A 20,080-nucleotide genomic window follows, 5' to 3' on the forward strand; every position below is an offset into this window, starting at 1 on the left:
TCCCCGGTGCCGCCGCTCCTCCCCTCTGCCCGGCCGCTGCCCGCCCCGACCCCGACCCCGCGGTGAGTGAATCGGTCCCGTGTCCTGGGGGGAGAGACGCGGGGCCTCCGGGGTCCTTTCCGTTAGCCCCTCTGCATCTCACCTGCGCGACCCGGGGGGGGGCCTGGCTACCCCACCCTGGCCTTTTGGGGGGCGATCAAGCGGGAAGGGGGAGGGGCGGGGCGGGGCGTCGTTGGATGGAGGTGGTGCGGCCGGGTCGCCCCCCGGTTGGGTCCGTGAGTTCGCGGACCAACGCGGTGTTGGGAGATCAGGGTGATGGATGGCGGGGTGGGGGGTGGCTTGCTCCTGGAAGCCCGGGTCTGAGCTGTGATCAGGCTGGCGTGGAGGTGGAGGAGGTGGGGAAGGTGGGTGCATCCGAGGAGGAGCCCGGCTTCCGCGCCCCACTTCACTTCTGACCTGTTGATAAACCATCCGGGTGGGTTCTCAAGTCTGGGGCTGGGCTCCAAGCGGAGATTCCCGCTGCTCTTCCTAAATTTGGGAGCTCCACTCCCACTCCTCTTCCAAACCCGCAGGCGTGGGAAAGAAGGGGGCGCTGGCAGTGTCAAGGAACGACTGGGGAGTCCAGGAGCACCCCTCTCCGGGTAGTCACTGCCGACCCCAGGCTTAATCCAAAACCAGAGACCGCCGTGCTCACGCAGCTTGTGCACTGGCCCCGGAGCTCCTACTCCGGATCAGATTGGATCGTCTCCCTTTAACACGTCTTACGTTGGAATTCTGCAGGAACTAGGGTGTGCTAGGTGGACAGCGGAGGAAGGAGGTGCCCAAGTCAGCACTAGCCTCTAGGGTCATTTTCTGCCTCTCCTGCCACGTCACTCCCTCTGCTGATGAGAGAGAGTGAGAGAGAGAAAAAAAGACTTGCTTGTGCCTAAAGGCTAAAGGTGGATCAATGAGGGGGAGAAAGGGCTTCTGGGAAGTTAGAAACACCTAGTTTAGGAAGCGAATTCTTATTTGATTGTTTCTTTGTGAACGCTGCTAATCCAAAAGGAAACATTGTGTTTATTTGTGTCCGCTGTTGGTTAGTGTTTAAAACTTCTGCTTGCCTTCAAGGGCTGTCACGCCAACAGGTAAGTGTATCTCCACACTCCTGCTTTAGCAACCGTTAATGAAGTCATAGAGATCTGCTTTCATTTTTCACTTTCAATTTTTTGGGCTTTGTTATACCGCTTATACCAGAAACCAAGTTCAATGAAAACATCCTTAGAAAGTGATTTTTACATGAGGCAAGTATTTGATTTTTTTTTCTACCATTTCTTGGAAAATCTTAACTTTCCTGTTTCAATCCTTGAGTTTTTGCCCTTTTCCTACTTCCTGATGGTATTGCATCAGATTACATACAGGTAAGAGTAGGGTCTTTGTGTGTATGTTCATTTGTTGTCTCCACAAGATCTCGCACGAAGTGGGATGCCAGCATCTCTTGAGCCAGTGAAGTGTATTTTAGTGAGGACGACTGTTATACTGGTTTTCTGGCTTGGCAGAATATTTTAATCCTATGTTTCATTTAAGGACAACACTTAAACTTTTCTATTCTGAGACTGTTATTTGTCATTTTGTATGTGATTTTTAAACTTTCATTGATAAATTTTTCTACTTTCTTCCTCAGTCTAGCTGCTGTTAACTTAGTTGGCAGGAGCCACCTTTTATACAAGCAATGTTCAGGACTGTAAGCTACAGAAGATAAAGACTGGTCTAGACCTCACAATGCAGCTAGGCTGGTTTAGCTTAAGGCAATCTTTCTGTGCTTCACAAGAGCTGAGATTATGGGTGTGAGCCACCATGCCTAGCTTAGTCTCTTTCTACATAGGAAGACTGTTACTTGGGTAACAAATGTCTTGAAGTGACTTTGAAGGTGAAGTGTTGCACACTGTATTTTGTAGCAGAGTTTTATACTGTTAACTTATGTGACTTTAGAGGTTTATACCCAGAGGATTTTCAAAAAACCATTTTATATAAAATGTTGCTGAAACCCACAAACAGCATTTTTTCATGAGTGATTTTATTTTTCATAAAGCACACACACACACAACAGAGGGAAAGGTTTCCAGCAGGTGTTTGGTTGTTTCTATTATTGGAACAAATTACTCTCTAGGGAATAGTGGTATTGATATTTACTCAATATATCTGCCAGCTGTTGTAGTATTTTGTACGATAAGAAATATCCCTTTCCCATTAAAGTCTCTATTGCTGAACTTACTGTCATGTTATACAGTCCTGTAGTAAAGAAGTCTTCTATAGTTGATATTATAATGGTTTGTCCATGTCAGGACCAAAAGATAGAACTGATTATGTTTCTAAAATAAATCATTTTCTTTGATCTAAAGACTGCCCTCTTTAGGAAAGCTTTTTTTTATAACTAGACACTTGTATGCATTATTAACTTGTATGCATCATGAGCTCCTAAAATACAGATAATATATTTTGTTTCTTAAGGAATGATCAAAGTGGTAATTGTTTGGAAAGTGTGTTCCTACTGAAGTAAGTTCTGGGTTAGAGCAGTGCCTGTAGCCTGTATGTGTCTAAATGCATCACAGGATGCAATGCTTAGGGTTCAAGTGTATGTTACACCAATGACTCAGTGAGTTTACAACAGAACGGCTTGTTCAGAAATTAGTAATTTGCGGGGGGACTGGAGAAATGGCTCAGTGGTCAAAAGAACTGGCTGCTTTTCCAGAGTACAGGGATTCAACTCCCAGCACCCACACGGGGGCTCACAATCAACTGTGATCCTGTTCAGGGGATCGGATGCCTTCTTCTGGTCGTAAGTTACATGGTGCACACACACACACACACTTTGCACAAGGCCAAACACATAAAATAAGAAATTCTCACTAAAGGGTAACTTTTATATATTTATTTCTTTTTGAGATATGATTTTGTTTCCAGCTCTGGCTGGTATGGAGAACACTGAGGACAGGCTGGCCTCAAACTCATGGCAATCCTCCTGCTTCAGCTCCAGGGTGTTGGAACTATAGGGCTGCTTGACACCTGGCTTCCTGCTTCAATCTTAGAACTTTAGGATTAATTTTTGTGTGTGTGTGTACAATGTAAAAACACCCAGGCCATTTGAAACTAATCTTTTATATTAATCTCTGTGATAATTAACACTTCCCTCTAGTATTCGATCCTGATAAATTGTTTTAATGTCTGTCTTATATTTTTAGAACTCTTATACATTCCTTTCTTGCCCTCTATGAAGCTACATTAACTGTTCACTGAGTACTGACTGTTTATTTGAAGGTTTGTTTTGCTAAATTCTCTTCAGCTGGCTCTTAAATGCAAACAACCTAATGAAGGCTGTAAGTCCATTCTCACTACTCATTAGCGTGATCACATCACACATCCTGTATAGATTAAGTTAGTACTTAGAGCCATTGTCTAAACCTCACCTTGTCTCAGACTGTCTCCGCTTCTTAAGTACAATTGCCTAATGGATGTCTTCTGTATATTCCCTGAAGGTATCTCGTTCAACTTCCTGTGTATGTTTTGATACAAAGGCTTGTTCACAAACCCTTCATTTTTCGATGAAATGGTTTCTTTTCTAATATATCCTGTCTTTGTTATCATTTCTGCATACTTAATTGCCCATACTAGAAAGCGAACACCCTAGATCTTTCCCATAAGTTTGTATTAATATCCAAGTTGACTTTATACAAAAATTCAAGTATTTGACCTTATGAATCTGAAGATAGGCCAGGTGATGGTGGTGCTTTAATCCCAGCACTTGGGAGGCAAAAGGCAGGCAGATCTCTGTGAGTTCGAGGCCAATCTGGTCTACAGTGTGTTCCAGGACAGCCTCCAAAGCTACACAGAGAAACCCCATCTCGAAAAACAAAAAACCAAAGAGAGAGAGAGAGAGAGAAGAATCTGATGGTGAAATCATAAACAAAACCCAAGCTGGGTGGTGGTGGCGCATGCCTTTAATCCCAGCAGAGGCAGGCGGATCTCTGGGAGTTCGAGGCCAGCCTAGTCTACAAGAGCTAGTTCCAGGACAGGCTCCAAAACCACAGAGAAACCCTGTCTCGAAAAACTAAAAAAACAAACAAACAAAAAAACCCAAAACCCAAACCCTTGTCCTTAGAGTGTACATTTTAACATGAACACACACACTTAGGTATTCTAATAAAAGCTATGCAGAAATCAGACGGAAGTGAAAACAGTGGGCAGAGTGGAGGAGAGTGCTGGCCTAGAGAGCTGACAGGGAGGTATTTATACCACGACCCCTTAGTCTCCTAACCCTGACAGGGAGGTATTTATACCAGGACCCCTTAGTCTCCTAACCCTGACAGGGAGGTATTCATACCAGGACCCCTAGTCTCCTAACCCTGACAGGAGGTATTTATACCAGGACCCCTTAGTCTCCTAACCCTGACAGGGAGGTATTTATACCAGGACCCCTTAGTCTCCTAACCCTGACAGGGAGGTATTTATACCAGGACCCCTTAGTCTCCTAACCCTGACAGGGAGGTATTTATACCAGGACCCCTTAGTCTCCTAACCCTGACAGGGAGGTATTTATACCACGACCCCTTAGTCTCCTAACCCTGACAGGGAGGTATTTATACCAGGACCCCTTAGTCTCCTAACCCTGACAGGGAGGTATTTATACCAGGACCCCCTAGTCTCCTAACCCTGACAGGAGGTATTTATACCACGACCCCTTAGTCTCCTAACCCTGACAGGGAGGTATTTATACCACGACCCCTTAGTCTCCTAACCCTGACAGGGAGGTATTTATACCACGACCCCTTAGTCTCCTAACCCTGACAGGGAGGTATTTATACCACGACCCCTTAGTCTCCTAACCCTGACAGGGAGGTATTCATACCAGGACCCCCTAGTCTCCTAACCCTGACAGGGAGGTATTCATACCAGGACCCCCTAGTCTCCTAACCCTGACAGGGAGGTATTCATACCAGGACCCCTTAGTCTCCTAACCCTGACAGGGAGGTATTTATACCAGGACCCCTTAGTCTCCTAACCCTGACAGGGAGGTATTTATACCAGGACCCCTTAGTCTCCTAACCCTGACAGGGAGGTATTTATACCAGGACCCCTTAGTCTCCTAACCCTGACAGGGAGGTATTTATACCAGGACCCCTTAGTCTCCTAACCCTGACAGGGAGGTATTCATACCAGGACCCCTAGTCTCCTAACCCTGACAGGAGGTATTTATACCAGGACCCCTTAGTCTCCTAACCCTGACAGGGAGGTATTCATACCAGGACCCCTAGTCTCCTAACCCTGACAGGAGGTATTTATACCAGGACCCCTTAGTCTCCTAACCCTGACAGGGAGGTATTTATACCAGGACCCCTTAGTCTCCTAACCCTGACAGGGAGGTATTTATACCACGACCCCTTAGTCTCCTAACCCTGACAGGGAGGTATTTATACCACGACCCCTTAGTCTCCTAACCCTGACAGGGAGGTATTTATACCACGACCCCTTAGTCTCCTAACCCTGACAGGGAGGTATTTATACCAGGACCCCTTAGTCTCCTAACCCTGACAGGGAGGTATTTATACCAGGACCCCCTAGTCTCCTAACCCTGACAGGAGGTATTTATACCACGACCCCTTAGTCTCCTAACCCTGACAGGGAGGTATTTATACCACGACCCCTTAGTCTCCTAACCCTGACAGGGAGGTATTTATACCACGACCCCTTAGTCTCCTAACCCTGACAGGGAGGTATTTATACCACGACCCCTTAGTCTCCTAACCCTGACAGGGAGGTATTCATACCAGGACCCCCTAGTCTCCTAACCCTGACAGGGAGGTATTCATACCAGGACCCCCTAGTCTCCTAACCCTGACAGGGAGGTATTCATACCAGGACCCCTTAGTCTCCTAACCCTGACAGGGAGGTATTTATACCAGGACCCCTTAGTCTCCTAACCCTGACAGGGAGGTATTTATACCAGGACCCCTTAGTCTCCTAACCCTGACAGGGAGGTATTTATACCAGGACCCCTTAGTCTCCTAACCCTGACAGGGAGGTATTTATACCAGGACCCCTTAGTCTCCTAACCCTGACAGGGAGGTATTTATACCACGACCCCTTAGTCTCCTAACCCTGACAGGGAGGTATTTATACCACGACCCCTTAGTCTCCTAACCCTGACAGGGAGGTATTTATACCACGACCCCTTAGTCTCCTAACCCTGACAGGGAGGTATTTATACCACGACCCCTTAGTCTCCTAACCCTGACAGGGAGGTATTTATACCAGGACCCCTTAGTCTCCTAACCCTGACAGGGAGGTATTTATACCAGGACCCCTTAGTCTCCTAACCCTGACAGGGAGGTATTTATACCAGGACCCCTTAGTCTCCTAACCCTGACAGGGAGGTATTTATACCAGGACCCCTTAGTCTCCTAACCCTGACAGGGAGGTATTTATACCACGACCCCTTAGTCTCCTAACCCTGACAGGGAGGTATTTATACCACGACCCCTTAGTCTCCTAACCCTGACAGGGAGGTATTTATACCACGACCCCTTAGTCTCCTAACCCTGACAGGGAGGTATTTATACCACGACCCCTTAGTCTCCTAACCCTGACAGGGAGGTATTTATACCAGGACCCCTTAGTCTCCTAACCCTGACAGGGAGGTATTTATACCACGACCCCTTAGTCTCCTAACCCTGACAGGGAGGTATTTATACCACGACCCCTTAGTCTCCTAACCCTGACAGGGAGGTATTCATACCAGGACCCCTTAGTCTCCTAACCCTGACAGGGAGGTATTTATACCACGACCCCTTAGTCTCCTAACCCTGACAGGGAGGTATTCATACCAGGACCCCCTAGTCTCCTAACCCTGACAGGGAGGTATTTATACCAGGACCCCTAGTCTCCTAACCCTGACAGGGAGGTATTCATACCAGGACCCCCTAGTCTCCTAACCCTGACAGGGAGGTATTTATACCAGGACCCCTTAGTCTCCTAACCCTGACAGGGAGGTATTTATACCAGGACCCCTTAGTCTCCTAACCCTGACAGGGAGGTATTTATACCACGACCCCTTAGTCTCCTAACCCTGACAGGGAGGTATTTATACCACGACCCCTTAGTCTCCTAACCCTGACAGGGAGGTATTTATACCAGGACCCCTTAGTCTCCTAACCCTGACAGGGAGGTATTCATACCAGGACCCCCTAGTCTCCTAACCCTGACAGGAGGTATTTATACCAGGACCCCTAGTCTCCTAACCCTGACAGGAGGTATTTATACCAGGACCCCCTAGTCTCCTAACCCTGACAGGGAGGTATTCATACCAGGACCCCCTAGTCTCCTAACCCTGACAGGAGGTATTTATACCAGGACCCCCTAGTCTCCTAACCCTGACAGGGAGGTATTCATACCAGGACCCCCTAGTCTCCTAACCCTGACAGGGAGGTATTTATACCAGGACCCCTAGTCTCCTAACCCTGACAGGAGGTATTTATACCAGGACCCCCTAGTCTCCTAACCCTGACAGGGAGGTATTTATACCAGGACCCCTAGTCTCCTAACCCTGACAGGGAGGTATTCATACCAGGACCCCCTAGTCTCCTAACCCTGACAGGGAGGTATTTATACCACGACCCCTTAGTCTCCTAACCCTGACAGGGAGGTATTCATACCACGACCCCTTAGTCTCCTAACCCTGACAGGGAGGTATTCATACCAGGACCCCCTAGTCTCCTAACCCTGACAGGGAGGTATTTATACCACGACCCCTTAGTCTCCTAACCCTGACAGGGAGGTATTTATACCAGGACCCCTAGTCTCCTAACCCTGACAGGGAGGTATTTATACCAGGACCCCTTAGTCTCCTAACCCTGACAGGAGGTATTCATACCACGACCCCTTAGTCTCCTAACCCTGACAGGGAGGTATTCATACCACGACCCCTTAGTCTCCTAACCCTGACAGGGAGGTATTTATACCAGGACCCCTTAGTCTCCTAACCCTGACAGGGAGGTATTCATACCAGGACCCCCTAGTCTCCTAACCCTGACAGGGAGGTATTTATACCAGGACCCCCTAGTCTCCTAACCCTGACAGGGAGGTATTTATACCAGGACCCCTTAGTCTCCTAACCCTGACAGGGAGGTATTTATACCAGGACCCCTAGTCTCCTAACCCTGACAGGGAGGTATTTATACCAGGACCCCTTAGTCTCCTAACCCTGACAGGAGGTATTCATACCACGACCCCTTAGTCTCCTAACCCTGACAGGGAGGTATTCATACCACGACCCCTTAGTCTCCTAACCCTGACAGGGAGGTATTTATACCAGGACCCCTAGTCTCCTAACCCTGACAGGGAGGTATTTATACCAGGACCCCTTAGTCTCCTAACCCTGACAGGAGGTATTCATACCACGACCCCTTAGTCTCCTAACCCTGACAGGGAGGTATTCATACCACGACCCCTTAGTCTCCTAACCCTGACAGGGAGGTATTTATACCAGGACCCCTTAGTCTCCTAACCCTGACAGGGAGGTATTCATACCAGGACCCCCTAGTCTCCTAACCCTGACAGGGAGGTATTTATACCAGGACCCCCTAGTCTCCTAACCCTGACAGGGAGGTATTTATACCAGGACCCCTTAGTCTCCTAACCCTGACAGGGAGGTATTTATACCAGGACCCCTTAGTCTCCTAACCCTGACAGGATTCGATTTTTGATTTTTGTTTTCTTGATAGCCATTCTGACTGGGCTGAGAGGGGATCCAGTTTTGATTACATTTCCTTGATGGCTAAGGATGTTTTTAATGCGCACATTGGAAATTGGCTAGTTTACTTGCCTACTTACTGATTACATTGTTTGCTCTTTCAATGTTTAATTTTATTTATATATCCTGGATATTAATCCTCTATTTGATGTCTAACTGGCAAAGATCTTCTGTAGGCTGTCTGTTCACTCTGCTGGTGTTTCCTCAGATGCGTTAAAGATTTTAGCTAGTGGCTTTTTTTTTTAAGGGAGGTGGAGTTTGGTTTGGTTCAGGGGTTTGCAGGGTACATAGTTTTCCATGGCAGGGTTAGTGGTGACTTGTGGCAGAGACTCCTCACCTCGTAATGGACAAGGAGTCTTAGCTAGGTTTTAAAAGCACAGATCTGGCATTGTTACTCTGCACTAGTTCCTCACTGTCTGTCCAGAGTAGGAAGGGGTCAGTTTACGTTTAATGACCATGTCTGTAGGCTATTGTAAAGCAGCTATGGTCTATGGGTGGTGGTGTTATCTATTAGATGCAAGATACATACAGATGAAGTATGAAAAATAATTTAAAAAAAAGTTCTATAGTAGGAGGAAAGTGTAAAACCATTAGTAGTGATTTATGAGATAGGGACACTTTTGAAATGAATATAGTTGGAGTCACATTCACATATATTTTTGAATTCCAGTTAAAATACGTAGGCTGAACCTGGGGGTGGTGGCATATTCCTGTGATCCCAGCCTTGTAAGACTGAGGCGGGATTAAGTTCCATATCAGCTTGGGCTGCACAGGAGACGCTACCTAAACAGAAAAAAAGAAGTAAGATGTATGTTTTCATGTCATTTCCAAATTACTATAGCTTCTATTGATCATGTTGGCCGTCAGCCAGTTTATGGTGTGTTTCTATGTATAAGTATATAAATTTATGCATTATTTAGTGGGATATAATGAATAGTTTATACAGAAGTTTGTCTCCTCTTGAAATTAAGGAAGAAATTGGCTATAATATAGTAATTTTTTCCACAAAAGGAACGTACATTTTTTCAGGATTTTCCGTATGTTTTGCTTTACAGTTTGTTAAACAATATTCTCACTTTAGCATCAGGGCTGGGATATCTTAATTTCTATTTGAAATCTTAGTTATTTTTCCTTTGCCATATATTTTATATCAGTTGGGATTCAAACTTAGGCTTTCTAATTATTGAACACTATGCTGAATAATTTGTTATGTTCTTACCATGATTATAGATAGAAATGAAAATAAATGTAGCTTTCTAGTTTGAGGGGGTTTTCTAATTAAGTTAGTCAAGAGTTTCACCTTGGAGTAATGCACCAGATGATACGCTTTGTTCATCTTTGTACAAGATTTCATAGCTTCATTATTACTTTCTTTAATCCTATGAAATGATCCTCAGTTCACAAGTCAGACAGACTAGGTGCTGCTGTATCTGAGTCAGGACTCTCACAGAGCAACTAGAAGGTGTTTATCAATCACAGAGCAAATAGAAGGTATTTATCAATCACAGAGCAAATAGAAGGTATTTATCAATCACAGAGCAACTAGAAGGTATTTATCAATCACAGAGCAACTAGAAGGTATTTATCAATCACAGAGCAACTAGAAGGTATTTATCAATCACAGAGCAAACAGAAGGTATTTATCAATCACAGAGCAAATAGAAGGTATTTATCAATCACAGAGCAAATAGAAGGTATTTATCAATCAAAGAGCAAATAGAAGGTATTTATCAATCCTATGATCTGTGCTGTTGGGTTTTAGGCCACTGAAGTCTGTTTTAGGATTTAGGTTGTAAAGTCATAACAAGATATATAATATATGAAATCAAAGTTACCTTTGAAAGTCTCTGTTTTTACAGTCTGCTCTACCACCATACCCAAGTTGACCGTGAGGCTGTAGACATAGGACGGATACGTGGGTGACCGTGAGGCTGTAGACATAGGACGAATACGTGGGTGACCGTGAGGCTGTAGACATAGGACGGATACGTGGGTGACCGTGAGGCTGTAGACATAGGACGGATACGTGGGTGACCGTGAGGCTGTAGACATAGGACGGGTACGTGGGTGACCGTGAGGCTGTAGACATAGGACGAATACGTGGGTGACCGTGAGGCTGTAGACATAGGACGGGTACTTAGACATAGGATGGATCTTATTTTTTCATCCTTTTTGTTATTGTCCAGCTCTCTTCACTAGCAATTTCAGGTGAAGTTCCACAGTAGAAACAACCAAGGAATACTTACACTGTTGCTGCAGCTCTTTAGTGTTGATGCTAAAGTTTCTAGTGTCCATTGATGTAATTTCAAGTCCTTTGTAAACTCTGCAGTTTGAAGTAGGACATAGTAGGATGAGGTACTTTTGTGGTAGGTATTTAAAAATGTTCTCTGTTTAAGTAAAATTGCTTAAATTGATTCAATGCAGCATGTGAGAAGTGGTAGTCTTACACAGAAATATGTTTTGTTTTATAGGTGATCATGAATCAGGCAGATAAAAATCAAGAAATTCCATCTTACCTTAGTGATGAGCCACCGGAAGGTAAGCTTGTACTGAGAGTAGGAATGGAAGGGACGTCCTGGTGAATTAGTGCCGCAGTGAGGAGGGCCTCTGTGGTTCCCAGCTGCTCAGCCCCCAAATAACCACTCAGAAACTGTATTAATTAAATCACTGCTTTGCCTATTAGCTCTGACTTCTTATCAGCTAACTCTTACATCCTAATATAATCCATTTCTATTAGTCTGTGTATCACCACGAGGCCGTGGCCTACCAGCACAGTTTTAGCTTGTCTGTCTCTGCAGCAGCTCCATGGCTTCTCCTTGACTCTGCCTCCTTTCTCCCAGCATTCAGTTTAGTTCTCCCCGCCTAGCTTTACTCTTTTGCTCTATCACAGGCCAAGACAGTTCTTTATTAACTAATGGTATTCACAGCATGCACAGAGTACCCACATCAAATTAAAGTTATGATTGTTTTTAAAAACTAAATATAAAGAATCATAACCTTTTTATCTGGTTAGTAACATGCTCCAAAATAATTGAAATAAATACTTTTAGCCTTTAATAGGAAAGCACAGCCCTTGGAGGATAGAGATACACTTTCCATTATTTAAGGTTTATTTTCTTGTTACACTTTTATCTTAAGACCATTTCACAAGCAAGAGCATCCATGTGTTTATTTACAAAGGTGTGCGAGGTACAGGATGCTCTGTTTATTTCTGATATCCTACATACAACTGCACCTAATTTGAGACTTGAGATTTTAAAAATTCATATCATTCTTTGTTATATTTGATACCTTTCTATGTTCTTACATGACCTTGGACTCTGCTAATTTGTCTTTCTAAATAATAACTATTTTAGCTTGAAAATTGTGACACAAATCACTCTTAGCACTTGCTTCTGAAAGCTTTGGAGACATTGTCTCCTGTCCTTCGGTATCCTGACTCCTACAGAAAATGCCTGAAGTCACCGCTCACTCATGTCTTTTGGTATAGACTTTCTAAGCTTAACATAAACCACAACCTCCTTGGGGCAGCATGTGACCCTGGGCTAGATGGCCTAACTCTAGGTAGTTCATTTTCTTCCCAGAGTGTTATGCACAAATCAAATTTCTGGGCCAATATTAAAACAAAACAAAACCTTCAAAACATAAAAATAACAGTAAAATTCTTATAGGTAAGCCTCAAAGAGGATGGATGTGCTTGTCTGCCTTGGTGACTGATTAATATAATTCCAGAATTGTGAGGTAGAAGCCAGAGGATATCAAGCTCAAGGCGTGGCTACATAGTGAGACACCCCACACCTACAGAGGAACTATCTAATTGGTTTTAGTTTAGTGAAAAAAATATCCTGAAAATTATTAGCTCAGTTTTGATTTTTTTAAAAGAACAATTTGTATAAGTTTAATATATACTCTGGGTATATGTAATTTACAAATATATATTTTTTGAATGTATGTTTCTATTTCTGTGTTTTGCTTTTTAAAAACTTGTTAACAGGCTGGAGAGATAGCTCAGTGGTTAAGAGCACTGTTTGCTCTTCCAGAGGTCCTGAGTTCAATTCCCTGCAACCACATGGTAGCTCCAAACCATCTGTAAAGAGATCTGGCGCCCTCCTCTGGCATGTGGGTATAAATGGAGGCAGAAAGTTGTATACATAATAAATAAATCTTTAAAATAAATAAATAAAAAATAAAAAAATAAAAACTTGTTAACCAGGTGTCATGGAACACGCCTTTAATTCCAGCACTTGGGAGGCAGAAGCAGGCAGATCTCTGACTTTAAGGCTAGCTTGCATAGTGATATTTCATTTGTATTTTAATAAATAAAGCTTGCCTGAAGGCCAGAGAGTAAAACAGCCACATTGGTCAGTCATACAGACCTGGCTCACACCTTTAATACCAGATCTAGAGAGGAATATAAAGCGGCATGAACCAGGAACTCACTCTTTCAGTTTGAGGATTTCATAGAGGTAAGAACTGTCTAGTGACTTGGCTGCTTTGCTTTTCTGATCTACAGGTTGAACCCCAATATCTGTCTCTGTGTTTTTATTTTTTGTGCTACATTTGGCATCCAGTATGTAGCTCAAACCCACGACCCTGAGATTAAGAGTCTTATGCTCTACTGACTGAGTTAGCTGGGCTAACATAGACTAAGAATTACGGTTTCTTTAAATTGTAATAGTTAGTTAATAATAGGCCTGAGCTAATGGGGGCAAACAGGCCAAACAATTTATAATTAATATAAGCCTCTGTGTGTTTCTTTGGGGCTGAATGACTGCGGGACTGGGTGGGACAAAAACTTCCATCTACAAGCCTAATCTACAGAGTTCTACAATAGCCAGGCATACATAGTGAGACCTTGTCTCAAAAAAAAAAAAAAAAGAAAGAAAGAAAGAAAAAGAAAAAAGAAACAAAGCAGCTTTGTTCTTTTCTTTGGAGACAGGATTTTTCCTGACAAATATGTGCCACTGTTCCCTTGTCCTCATCTCCAGGAAAAGATTGTGTATTGTAATAAAGTTAATTGTACAGTTTTGAGACAGGGTCATCCTGTGTAGCCTAGGCAAACCTTACACTGAGGCCCATGTGCTTTCTCAGAGCCCTAATTACAGGCATGTCTGATGACACCAAGCTCCTTGCTTGCTTTATTTTTCAGGATTTAATAAAATTTTATAACTAATCTATTCAGGTTCTTACCTATATCATAAGTCTTTATTTTTAGCCATTTAAAATTTTAAAGTGTATTATGCTTAGTAGTTTTACTATTTGTATTTTAAAAACAAGTTTAGCAATGGCTGTATCTTATCCTTGTGTAATATTTTGTTCATTTTTAAATACTCATCTTCCATATTTTACATCAGTATCATGGCATTTCAAGCTTATTTCCCTTTCCCCATTTCTTACCTCCCTTTTCCTCTCTCGTTTCTGTTTTTCCGGTCACATGAGTTCCTTAGCCTTCATGTCCCCTTTCCTCGACATCTTTTTTTTCTTTAACCCTCTTGATTTCCTTTTTAGATTTTTAGATTGTATCTGCATTTCCTCTCATTTGTATATACTGTAAGCTGGGATCCAAATATGAAAGAGAAATGCAGTTACTTCTTTCTGAGTTTGAGTCATCTCACTTAATATAATACTTTCCAAATTTATTCATATCCCTGCACGTTTGTAATTTCATCTTTTTACAATTTAATATACGCACAACACTTTGAATATCATCTCTTGATGGGCATCCAGGCTGCTTCCATTTCTTTGCTGTTGTAGATAGAAAAGCAGTGAATATGGATGTGAGTAGCTCTGTGTTAGGGTGTGCTGCCTTTGAGTCTGTGTGCCCAGGATGGCCTGTTTTAGCTTCTTGAGGGACCACCATACTGATTTCCACAATAGCTGTACTGGTTGGCATTCCTTCAAGCAGTGAACAAAGGTTTCTCTCTCCTCACATCCACACTAGCATCAGCTATTAGTTTCTTATTTTTGTTTGCTTATTTCGAGACAGGGTCTCTCTTGTAGCCTTGGCTGGTGGTGAACTTGTATGCTGATGGGGGAAATCAGAACCAATTTTGTTTGCAAATGCCATAATGATACTTTGTGTGTCCATGTGAAAAATAAGTACTTAGAAAAATAAAAATACGCAGGTATATATCAGCCTGCTTCTGCCTTCTGAGTGTTGGGATTAAAGGCATACACCACTGCATCAGCCTGATTAGTGGGGATGGTAGCCATTCTGACTTGGGTGAAATGGTATCTCACAGCAATTTTAATTTGCATTTTCCAGAGGGCCAAGGATATAAAATACTTTATTGGCTCTTGCTTTTTGTGTGTATGATCTTTGTACTTTAAGAAAACAAAATCTGGATATTAGTTGTCTGGCTGATGTTCTCCTGTTCTGGAGGCTGTTGCTTTTCTGAGTATTTCTTGTGCTGTACAATAATCTTTTTTTTTTTTTAATTTTTTTTGGTTTTTCGAGACAGGGTTTCTCTGTGGTTTTGGAGCCTGTCCTGGAACTAGCTCTTGTAGACCAGGCTGGTCTCGAACTCACAGAGATCCGCCTGTCTCTGCCTCCCAAGTGCTGGGATTAAAGGCGTGCGCCACCACCGCCCGGCTAACCTTTTAATTTCATGTAGCCCCAACTGTTAATTCTGGCGTTTATTTCCTGCCTGATGTACTAGTTAGAATAATCAGTAAGATTTTCCCAGTTAGAATGTAGAACAATAAAAAAAAAGTCTAAAGATGAATTTATGCTTTGTGTCTTAGAAAAGCTCGATTTTAGAACTTTTAAATAAGAGATCTGTTACCTGAGTGATGGTGTTTGCGTATTTTATAAACCTCTGCTGTCTGGAGTGAGAGAAGACAGGCGCATCGGTCGGCTGCTCCTGCACTCACTCCGCTGTGCATCATCGCGTTTCCGGACCTCTGAGTTGTCATTGTGAGAAGGAAGTGAAAAGACAGTAACATCTTGATATTACTTTGAAAGAGGTTCTTTTTCCATGTATCCCTTCCCCCCGTAGTCCTTAGAGATCCCCAGAGCATCTCGAGAAACACATTTAATAAAGATGATTATTTTAGTAATTATTGATTGATTCCTGCATAAGAAATTAAGGGATACATATGTTTATAATTTTATTTTTTTATACTCCCAAAGGTAAAATTTAAGTAACTGAACTGAAGCAGGTTAGTCTCTACAGTATGTCTTGTAGACAAGACTTAGCCCTGGCTGCACTTGCTGTGTGATACTGTTCCAAGGTAGACACAGAGACATCTGCTCACTCGAGATAGGGAGCCACCAATAGACCAAAGTCCGCCTTGGTGAACCAGTGAGTATAACTGGAGTTACGTATAGGAGTAGGGACGGTTCAAAGTCCACTCCAGTGTGGGTGACAGCTCACAGCAGCTGGAAACCTGGAGCACATCACACAGCCCGGAGGCAGCTCAGCAGGTTGGGGAATGCCCTGTCCAGTTTGCTCAGCTGGTCTGTGCGTCTCCAAGCCCTCTTTACAGTTTACATATGCTCAGGAAGGGAGGGGCCTAGTGAATCTGGTCAATTTCAGGAACTTCCAGAAGCTATTTTAATTTGCTTGCTTTTGAGCTTAAGGAGCTTCTATGTAGAATGGACTGTTTCATCTCCTTTTTAATAAAATAATCTATGTCTTAACCAGCTTCCTTCCAAAATAGATTTTCATCTTGAGGAAATTGCTACAGAACACTAAGTGTGCTGGTCCATGCCTGTAATCTCAGCATTTGTGAGGCAGAGGAAAGTGTGGGTTACATTAACAAGACTTTGCTTCAGAAGTCTTAGCTCTGGACCAAGGTATAATATAAAATTTGTGCAGCTATACTTAGGCAAGAGCTCCTTACTGCTCGCTTGGTAAAGGGGCTTGTCAGATGGAGCTCCTGGTTGTGAGGAAGACGTTTGCACTGCCTCGTGTTTGACTGTCGTCTGCTTTCTCTCTCCAGGGTCAATGAAGGATCACCCACAGCAGCAGCCAGGCATGTTGTCTCGTGTAACTGGAGGGATCTTCAGTGTTACAAAGGGAGCTGTTGGCGCCACCATTGGTGGTGTGGCTTGGATTGGTGGAAAGAGTCTGGAGGTGACCAAAACAGCTGTTACAACTGTGCCTTCCATGGGAATAGGGTTGGTGAAAGGCGGCGTGTCCGCTGTGGCTGGAGGTGTGACGGCTGTGGGGTCTGCTGTTGTAAACAAAGTGCCCTTATCAGGAAAGAAGAAAGACAAGTCTGATTAAGGGACTGGAACACGCGTGCGCTTGTGCGCTGGCACACGTGTGCCACAGAATAGGATGCCAGTGGCGTTGAACTGCTCAACACAGACTACAGCCAAGCCCACTGCTAAACTGTTGTGCTCAAAGTATTGACGGCTGGCTTCTCTAAAACAAGACGAGACCAATACTCTCTCAGTGTGTGGAGGCTTTTCACACTTACGTCCAGCTTTTTATCTGGTAAAATGTTACACTTGCTCGGTTGTAACTGAAGATATGGTATGTTTAAATATTTGCTCTGAGTCTTTCAGTTTGACTAAACATGTGAAAGTTCACCCTAGTAGATGACTACAGCTCCACGTGTGCAGTGTGCCAGGTCACTCATGTGCCCCTTAGAGGGGACTCTTGAACCACATAAACTGTACCTTTGATGTGCCTAATAGTTTCAGATGTCTTAGTTTTTTATAACAATAGTGGTTTAGGCCAAGAGGCGTTCTTATTTAAGCTGGCAGAAAAGTCGCAGGAATTCAGAAGTTTAGAAGATAAATGGTTTTATGATACTGTTAATTGTTTTTTGTTAGATAAACCTTTTGTTTAATCATTGATGCCTTACAAAAGAAAACATCTTTTCTAATACCGTAAATATGCGCAGTTCTTATAATTATCAGTGAATTCCTTTAAAGGTTGTAAAACTAGTTTTCCCTCTTAAGAATCTCAGGAGTATTGGGTGAAGGCGTCTCCTGTGTCGGTGAGTGAGACAGTGCTTGTTTGCTGTCAGGAGTTAACATCAGACACAGGCTTCAGCTGGGCTCACGGTCCCATCGTCAGTATGCCCCACAGTGCCTAGGGAATATTTCTTAGCTGATCAGAAGCTGTGTGGGAAGAGTTTTATATTAAGAAAGAACAAGTATTAGTTTTTAAGTTCTTAATTATCTGAAGCATTTAAGATAATCCTCCATGCATCTCTGTCTTCAGGATGTCTTACATTATCAGTAGCAACTCCTTTAAAAATACAATAGAAGCAACCACACATATATGAGGATTGACTCTTCAAATGAGTGAGATGGGCTGCACACATTGGCTTTGAATAAACACACACAGTGCTCTCAGTGACTTCTATAGGTTGTTTGTTCATCTGTCTGTCTTCTGAGATGGTAGCTCCTGCAGCCTAGGCTGGTCTGGAACTGGATACACAGCGGAGGGAAACCTGGAGCTCCTTCATCCTCTTGCCTTCACGTCCCAAGTGCTGGGTCTATGTGATGCTGGGGATGGAGCCCAGGGCTGCATGCGTGGTAGGCCAGGACTGCACCAGCTGAGCAGCACGTGCAGCAGAATTCACTCGTGCTTTAACGCATGTTCTTCTGCAGCCCTCTAAAGCGGATGTAGACACGGTGTTCAAGCCAGTGTCAGGTAGGGAGTTGACTTTCTTTGGCATGGTGGTGAGTGTGTTGTGTCTGAATGTTCATCATAGCTCATTTACTCTCACAGAACCGAACTCAAAAGTCCATTTGTTTTGTTTTAGTGTTCAGTTTCATGAAAACTTTAGTAAGTGAAATATGTATTTGGCATTTATCTTATAAGCTAAGCCTGGGGAAAACCCTTAATTTTCTTTATACCTAAAACTAGAAATCTGTCTCCATTTTGTCCTTTCTAATTCCCTGGAGAGAAGAGGAGAGTGGTGCCTTGACATAAATAAGTCAAAGTGTAGGGTCTGAGAACGTGAGGAGATCACCCTCACATGCAGGCTTCAATGTTTGTAACTCGTGGGTCAACAACTGGATAAAAGTAGAAAATTTAAAAGCATTCATAAATAACAGCAGGAATTTCAAGCAAATCTATAAATGTTCTTGGACCTTTATGCTTACACAGACTGAAAATCACTAAGGAATTAAATTCAGAAGGATTAATAGGCCATTTATCTCATGCAATATAACGTAAGAGGCATTTGTTGGTACATCTGGTGAAATATCTTAACAAATGATATTTTTTTAATTCCAAAATTAATAGACCCATTCTCAGTGATGTAAATACTGGTGTTGGAGAACTCGATTCCTGCCATTTAGGAATTACTGCTGGTTTGTGTTTCTAACTTCAAGACTGGTTTATGTGAGCTTGCATATTTATTTTCAACTTTGCTTGTCTTTAAAAATCACTTAAGGAAGATGGCTGTGATTAATTTCTGCTACAGAAAAGCCACCCGGTAAATTTTCTCCATTCTCCTAAATGCTGACGTGCAGTGTTGCTCAGAGGGGCTTTACAGCGGTAGCAGAACTGTGCAGATGTGCAGTTATGTCGTTCCGTTGAGATGAGCTTACATTTGGTGTGTACAGCTGTGCACGTCTCTTCCGGTCTGTTAAACAGGACTAGCTCACTTCCGAAACTATGGTTGTTGTATACATCTGGAAGCATCTGGTATTTAGCTCCTTTTTTTTTTAGTGGGTTTTGGCACAGTGGAGATAAATTTGTGTGATCCACTTGAATAAATGACCTAATGTTGACGTATGAATACTGTATTTAGTGACATGTCAGATGAAAGTAGCTGACTGAATAATGCGGGTTGTTCCTTTTTGTATTAAAGGGATGGGGAAGGACACATGAATCTGATAATAAAGGACTATGATCTGCAAAGATGGAATGTTTCATAAAGATCTACAGAAATAAAGGCAATTCGTAAACAGGATCTTAGAACTTTCGGTTACATAGCAGTTCAGGTTTTTGGTGGTAGCTGACAGACGTGATAATCTGGATGTAGACAGAACAGTAAAATACACACACAATGGAAGAACTAAGACTGAGTTCAGATGTCCAGGTTTTGTCAGTCTCCAGGGTGGGCCAAGGCTTTCTTAACTCTTGTAGGTTGTGCTCAGGCACACTGAAGTGTGAACGCTGAGTTACACCTGGCGAACACGTTTAGTGTACATTGTAGGGGTCCCATGCCCGCTTCTCCAGGGCTGGAGTTATAAGTGTTACCATAATTGGCATTTTTCATGTGAGTTCTAGGAATCAAACCTAACTTAGATTCTCATGTCCCAAACGCTCTGCCAACTGACGAGTGTCCTGAACCCTCCTCTCCCTCACACCAGCCCACCCCACC

The 20,080-nt window shown here is 43.2% G+C and overlaps 2 protein-coding genes across 7 annotated transcripts in view; one reads left to right on the plus strand and one right to left on the minus strand.

The window, feature by feature from the left end:
• Window positions 1-19,614, plus strand: Tmem263 (transmembrane protein 263). The gene is made up of 3 exons (XM_075954430.1): window positions 1-62; window positions 11,254-11,320; window positions 16,727-19,614. The coding sequence occupies exons 2-3, from the start codon at window positions 11,260-11,262 to the stop codon at window positions 17,011-17,013; spliced, it is 348 nt and encodes a 115-aa protein (XP_075810545.1). The 5' UTR covers window positions 1-62; window positions 11,254-11,259; the 3' UTR covers window positions 17,014-19,614.
• Mterf2 (mitochondrial transcription termination factor 2) overlaps window positions 16,889-20,080 on the minus strand; it is a 15,270-nt gene continuing 12,078 nt past the window's right edge. For all 6 annotated transcript variants that reach the window (XM_075954425.1, XM_075954426.1, XM_075954429.1 and 3 more), the window contains one exon: window positions 16,889-16,979. The gene's annotated coding sequence lies outside the window, so the exon portion shown is untranslated. The remainder of the gene's footprint in view (window positions 16,980-20,080) is intronic.

Source organism: Microtus pennsylvanicus, chromosome 20 (assembly GCF_037038515.1).
Source record: "Microtus pennsylvanicus isolate mMicPen1 chromosome 20, mMicPen1.hap1, whole genome shotgun sequence".
NCBI classification, from domain to species: domain Eukaryota; kingdom Metazoa; phylum Chordata; class Mammalia; order Rodentia; family Cricetidae; genus Microtus; species Microtus pennsylvanicus.

Bases quoted from the DNA above. Each gene is read 5' to 3' on its own strand.
- Tmem263 (XM_075954430.1), top strand. From the start codon at position 11,260: ATGAATCAGGCAGATAAAAATCAAGAAATTCCATCTTACCTTAGTGAT. The intron at 11,321-16,726 runs GTAAGCTTGTAC...TTCTCTCTCCAG, and splicing joins TAGTGATGAGCCACCGGAAG to GGTCAATGAAGGATCACCCA.